Here is a 6,669-nt window from a genome sequence, read left to right as displayed (position 1 = left end):
GTTTATCTGTAGCTGATTCATATATGAGGGTCTGCGTTATTGATTTATTTATTTATTTTGCTATTCAGATCTTTCTGTTACAGATAGGGGAAGGGGGGGCTCTGAGAGGTGCGCTGACTTGCTCAAATCTTGCCCATGGCAGAGTGAAAAATAGAAGGTTTGTTTGGCTCCTCTTATGTGGCCTTATTACTTTTTTGCTGGTTTAACAGAGGAGTTGCAGTTTTCTATTTGCACATTTCTGGATTTTCTGGCTGCAAGAATAGCTAAGTACAGCCTGTTGCTCACATTTACCTGATTTTTCTGGCTGCAAAATGAGGTTATTTATACTATAGGTGTCAACACTAGTAAGTCTGACTTGCACCACCTCATTTCCCTGCAGCCTTTAGTACTGGTGGGAAGTTATGTGGTGATCAAAGCCAAAACATTGGCCACTTTGCAAAGACATCATCGTTCTGTACCCTTAGTCCAGGCAGTTTAACCGTGGAAACAGGATATGGTACAAGGAAGCAGACTTGATGCTCTGCTTTATCTAAGTCTGTTGTCGTTTATCTCCTTTTTATGAATGGCAGGGAAGTGGCAGCCGTACATAAGGATAAACAACCATCGCAGCAGAGATGCTTTGAACTGCCCTGTTCCTTTGGGAAAGAGATAGAAGATAAAGCCGAATCTGGAAAGCATCAGTGGTCCTGCACTGAGAGCCGCTGGTTACCCCCACAGTTTCGGGCTTTTCCATCACTTTCTGCCCTGCTCACCCTGGGGCGGATACCCTCTCCTTCCACCCCCACCCTCCTCGCACCTTTTCCCCTGCTTCCTGCAGCCGAGTGTCCAGGATAGGTGGGGTGGGGGTGAGGTGTGTTGTGCCCACACCCCCCACCGCACATCTGCCCCTTCCCCTCCACATCTGGCCACCGCCCCGCCTCGTCCCGCCCCACCGTGGGGCCGCATCTGCCGGCACATCTGGGCGGGCTCGGCCCCTCCCCGCGGGCACATCTGGCGGCGGCGGGGGGCGGCTCCGCGCCGGGGCGGGAGGAGCGGAGGGTCGGCGCAGCCCCGAAGCCGGCCGGGGCGGGCAGAACCGGAGCGGCGCGGAGGGGAGAGGCGGCCCGATGGGGCGGGCGGCCGGCAGCCTGGCCCCGCTCCGGCTGCTGCTGCTGCTGGCGCTGGGGCACGCCTGGACCTACCGGGAGGAGCCACAGGACGGCGACAGGTGGGTGTCCACCCCCTCCTCACGGCGGACCCCCCTGCTCCTGTTTCTGTGCATTGCCCTCCCTCATCCGCCACCTTTTTTCTTTTTTTTTTTTTAAATTTTTTTTTCTTTTTTTTCTTCCTTCAAATAATCCCGACTCTTCGCCTGGCAGGGAGGTTTGCTCCGAGAACAAAATCGCCACCACCCGGTACCCCTGCCTGAAGCCCACGGGCGAGCTCACCACCTGCTTCAGGTGAGCGGCTCGGGGAAGGGGATGTGGGGAACAGGGGGGCAGAGGGATGGCCGAAGATCGAGGCTCACTGCCCGGGGACATCCCTACGGCAGGGCCTTGCAGGGGACACACAAGGCAGTGATAAAGGCAGTGGCGTCTGTTTCCCTGCCCGGCTCTGCGCTGTCCCACCCCAGTACTGTCCCGCGCTCTGGGGAGTGGGCATCTCGGTCACGTCCCTCTCGCGTGTGGCATCCCCCGTGGCAAATCCCGCCGCTGGCCGTGCAAAATGTTTTTGTAACTCAGTTACCGCTTCAAAGGCATCGCTGGAGAGGGTGTGTGTGGTTTTGGTTGCCATGTCTTGGCTGTCAGTCACTGAGACAGTGAAAGAGGCTTCCTCCGACCTGGCTGTCTGGGAGTCTGCATCGGAGTTCGTATGCATCATTTGAGGGATAATCGGGGAGATCAACTGGATTCATGCCACCCAAAAGACGTTTACATTTAGGTAGATGAATCATAACCTCGGAATGAGTAACTTCTTCAGTAACTGTCTTGGGGAGGGAGCGACTTCACTAGAAGTGTTTGAGATTCAGTAAGATGAATCGAGCCCCGAATTTTCCTCTTTTCAACTGTGTATTTGCGAAACATCATTTGTTTTCAGAAGAATTTTAAAGCTGTTTTAAGGAGGACAAATGTCCTGAACACTGTCCTGATGTTACAGTAGACGTGCTGTTAGAGAAACATGCACAAAGTACCAGCACACACATATCCATTTACTGATGCCCTTTGATTAGTCACATCCCCACAGATGAGAACTGTCATCTACAAAAGCTGCTTCTTGCGAGAGATTGCATTGTGGAAATGACCACGATCTGCCTGTGCGTGCATGTACGCGTATGCCAGGGAGCCACTTATGTATACCAAAAATATGATAAGGCACACTGATGCTTATGAAAAGTGTTACAGAGATTTTCCATATCTTCCTAGAGCATTTTCTCTTTGGTGTGAATACCAGAGAGCCGCCGGCACACGGTGCAGAAGTGTTGTGCTTCAGTCACATGCTCAGGGGTGGTTCATGCCCCTGACACCCACAGCCACCTAGGAAGGTGTTAGAAATCACCCTTCCCTTCCTCCTATATCTGCTCTTTCCTCTCCTGGCAGAGGTGACGCAGAGCCCATCGTTAAGCAGCTCTGTAGCATGTGGCAGCATATAGCACTTTTTTGAGAGGGGCAGGGAAGGAGAGTTCTTGGTTGAACCTCCAGCATTTCTCTGGCTTGGGAGCAGAGCAGTGAAGTGATCAAAGTTATGCTAAATGGTGAGTTAGTGCAGGAGAAGGCTGGAGCAGGAGCTGCATAAAGCGGCACACATGTGACTGTCCTGCTCGTTACTGTATGTCCCCAAATCCATCTAAGCAAAGTGGGTCTGCTTTGTGTGTAATAGATGAGGACTTCACAAGCTCCACTGGCTGCTGTGGGCCACTGTGAAAAGAAAGCAGGACTCTGCCGGGCTGCCAAGTCCCACTGGTACTTTCTTTCTTCCTTGCTGGGGTACTTCTGACCTTTGGACTCTGGTTGTGCCGAGCTCAGGTGCTATTCACCATATCAAACCAGTGCAAGCTGTGAATGAGTGTTTCCAAATCGCTGCATTGCACCCTAGGTTGTTTTAGTTCATGTTTTCAAATCTTTTCTGTATCTATGACTGCTCAGGCTTTTCTTTCAGAAAATAAAATAACTAACTAACTAAATAAATAAATAATATATATATTCCCATATTTTCAAGGCCTAACCTGTAGGACTGAGTGAGAAGGGCTTCATCCCTCGTTCTGAACACTCTTTTGTGATGTCCCTACGCACAGGGGCAGGGCAGCATCTCCAAAAGGGAGGCATGCAGCTCAGCAGAACTGCTCTCCTTGGAGGAGATCCCAGTGCCACAGTGGTCCAGCTGGTCCTGACCCTCAGAGGTGTGAAACACTCTGAAACAAACCAGCAGCATCACCCAGCCTGATGGGGAACCAACCTTCAAGGCTGAGCAGCATCCCCATTGCTCCCAGTAGCAGGCACATGGGATTAACCTCAGCAGAATGTATTTTAATTTAAGATTTATTAACAGTTTGAGGTTCACAAGATGTCAGGAAACTTGCAAGTGTTGACTAAGCCTGTGGTGCCTCCAGGTAGGCTTTGTTTCACAGGACATGCAGGTACTTTAGGATTCAGTTTTCATGCCTGGAATGACAGTTAATGTTTAAAAAACTTCAGCTGAGCAGAAACGCAGCTGTGGCACCAGGAAACTTTCACTCCACATTTCTGAGAAACTTAATTTTGGTGTTCTAATGTTTCTTTTTTTATCTTTCTAGACGGTTTTTCCCAGCATTTCTGACAGTAGTTATGGATAACATATAATTTAGATACAGTGATAGAGGTAGTTTAAAAGGGTAACTAACATTTACTGCTTATTACTATAGGAATATACACCTAGTTTCTTTTCTAGGTCAAAGTAACTTTTGTATAGAAGTTAAATAAATTGACACAAACTTCATCTCATGTCATAACATGTCAGGAATAAGGCAAAATGCACCCCTACTAACCATATGCTGTGCAATTAGTTAAATAAAAAAGAAATACATTTGAAGTCTGATGTTCAAATTCCTGAACAAAATTACTCTTCTAAAGTGTCAGTTCTTGACTGAAAGACTGGAATACTTTTATACCTCCTGCTGAATTTTTTCATGAAAATCAGCAAATTTTCAGAGCACTTCAGTAAAAATAGCATCTTTTCATCATATAAAATATTTCTTGAATTTTTAAATATTTTTTTACCAGATTTGCTCATGAATAAAGATGAGCCAAATAGAGGGCCAAGCCAAAAGCAGGGCCAAGCACTGAGAATATATTGGCATTTTTCCCTGTGGTCATAGCAACCTTGTACATAATTAAATGTATTTTTCCCTTTTGAATGTGTGCAGTCTGGCCCTTGGCTTAGTTTGATTTGTATTTTTTTTTGATGTGCTTTGTATTTATTTTCATAAGAGTACAGAGGAACAGATGCAAAAAGCAGTGGGAGCTTGTACAATATCTTTTCAGTGCAAATCTCATTTAAACTCTTATATGCAACTTCACAAACTACCCAATACTAATGGTTCCATCATGTAGGTACAGAGAATAAATTCTGCGGAATTGCTGGTAATGTAATAGTCCAGCAAGACTTTTAATTTCTTCTGCATGCAAAATTCATCAAATCTGATGAAATGTGGGCAGCATGAGAATATGAGACCCCAATTACCTGTCTTCTCCAGCTATTTGGATATGATGTTAACCTGTTTCACTCTCAGACAGACTTCTAAACTATTTGCTGGCATGTTAAATTATACCAGTGTTGCTGTAGTTTTCTGTAGTGCTCCCATGTGTTATCACCTGCCTGTGACAACTCATTTTTGTACATCTGAACAGAGGTTCTGTTCAATCAGTCCTTTATTCATTTTCATTTTAAACAGTGCTACCATACATTGTCTCTCTGGTCCAGAAGAGAAAGCAGCACCTGGAACAGGCAACTCCTTGCTTTATCCTCACTTTCTAGATGTGTTCCTGTAAGGGGGTGGTAGTGGCTATGTGACTTCCAAGCTCAGGAGGCTCAACATGTGATCTGGTACAATTTATTTCTCGGAGTTGCTGACTTTTTAAAAAACAGCAAAACTTGATCACCTAATTAATTGTTCCATACAAGGACAGCTAATTGTTATATTGCTAGAATTCAGAGACTGTAGTGAAAATAGTTCTGAACAACAGTATCCATATTTAACAGAAGCATTTGCTACTGGGAAGCTGTTTGCCCATCACCAGTTGTAGGAAGATTCAAGCAAAAAATGTACCTCCAGATTATTTAAATTTCTTTGTTTACTAGGTGCTTTAAATTTTGTTGTAGATTGACTTGAAGTAAGTACTTTTGCTCCTTTTCAGATTTTTTTGATAAACATAAAGGTCTAAATTATGACACACGACTCAGGCAGATTAAAATTTTAACCTGGAACTGTATAGTCTGGAAGGAAGTTTTAGCTGTTGCCTTCATGGGCAAAGGGGAGGATTGTGATTTTGTTCCTTAGGTTCAGCTGAAACTATTTGTCTAATTCCCTTTCATCTTGTACAAAGATGAGCTAAATTCATGGATGAAACCGAGTTTTTAAACAAATATATTATTGACCTGGCGAGAGAAATTATCCATGTTTAACTTCACAGTGAGCACTCTATTTTTTGCTGAAAGTGAAGTGAGCACGTTCCTCAAGGAATATATTATACCCTAATTCTGTGTGTAATGATGGAGGCAGCTCCTGCACCTTCCTTTTCAGGACCAGGAGGGAATAGAAGATTTAGAATAATGAGTCCATTCGAGAATAGTCCTAAGGAAGGATGGTAAAGTCTTTGTAAAGATAAGCAAAACTTTACATATATCTGCAAATTATCCCCTGTTGAGGGCCTAAATCTTGGCTTTGAATGTAATTAACTTTTTCTTGGAGTATTTTACAAGCAGAAGTTATTTTAAATAGGTGGAACACATTTCATTGCAGGTTCAAGTACTTTACAGAGGCCCTCCCTACAATTCAGGTTTTAAATTTTGCTGTGAAAGATTGCTGTACACTTGGTAACTAAAAGACAATTCAAATACATTGCAGAAGAGGATGCATGTATACTTACACCCTGCTTGATTCTGATGATAACCAGAGATCATATGTCTCAAAAAGCATTTTTTCTTACCCTCTTGAATGCTGATATGCTGGCAGAGCCTACTATTTTTACAAACTGTATCATTTTGTACATTCTTAAAAGATAAAAGTAATTGCAAGTAAATTGAACTGTAGCTGTTTCACAAGGAGCAGCACTTTCACTAATATGCCCCTTGGGACCATATGCAATTCCTGGTTCCCAGCTACATGAGAAGCATGTTGCAAAACCTTCCAACAGGCAAAAATATTGCTGTATACAATTCTGAAGCATTCTGCTTCAGTAAGCAAGGGTGACATTTTGTCATCTTATCTTCTGACTTCTCGGAGATTTCTTTGTTATTGTTGCTGCTTATTTCCTCTCTGAAGTTTTGCTGACCATTTCAGTTTGAATAAAATTGAAAGAGCCCCAAGTGATGTATTATAATATGGAAGCAGAATCAAGAATTTTATCTGGTGAGAGCAAAGTACTGCTTAATCTCCAGCTATCTTGCAGGGAAATACACTCCATGGTGGAATTTTCCTGAAATATTCAGGGAGGA

General features: G+C 44.3%; 1 protein-coding gene across 1 annotated transcript in view; it reads left to right on the top strand.

Moving 5' to 3' along the window:
* Positions 1-1,099: 1,099 nt before the first annotated feature.
* Positions 1,100-6,669, top strand: part of CCBE1 (collagen and calcium binding EGF domains 1) — a 100,936-nt gene continuing 95,366 nt past the window's right edge. Inside the window, exons 1-2 of the mRNA XM_030467279.1 lie at positions 1,100-1,207; positions 1,359-1,439. Of these exons, the coding sequence (XP_030323139.1) occupies positions 1,107-1,207; positions 1,359-1,439 (182 nt within the window). The 5' untranslated portion in view covers positions 1,100-1,106. The remainder of the gene's footprint in view (positions 1,208-1,358; positions 1,440-6,669) is intronic.

This window comes from Calypte anna, chromosome Z (assembly GCF_003957555.1).
Source record: "Calypte anna isolate BGI_N300 chromosome Z, bCalAnn1_v1.p, whole genome shotgun sequence".
Classification (NCBI taxonomy): domain Eukaryota; kingdom Metazoa; phylum Chordata; class Aves; order Apodiformes; family Trochilidae; genus Calypte; species Calypte anna.
This window is presented reverse-complemented; position numbering and strand designations above follow the sequence as displayed.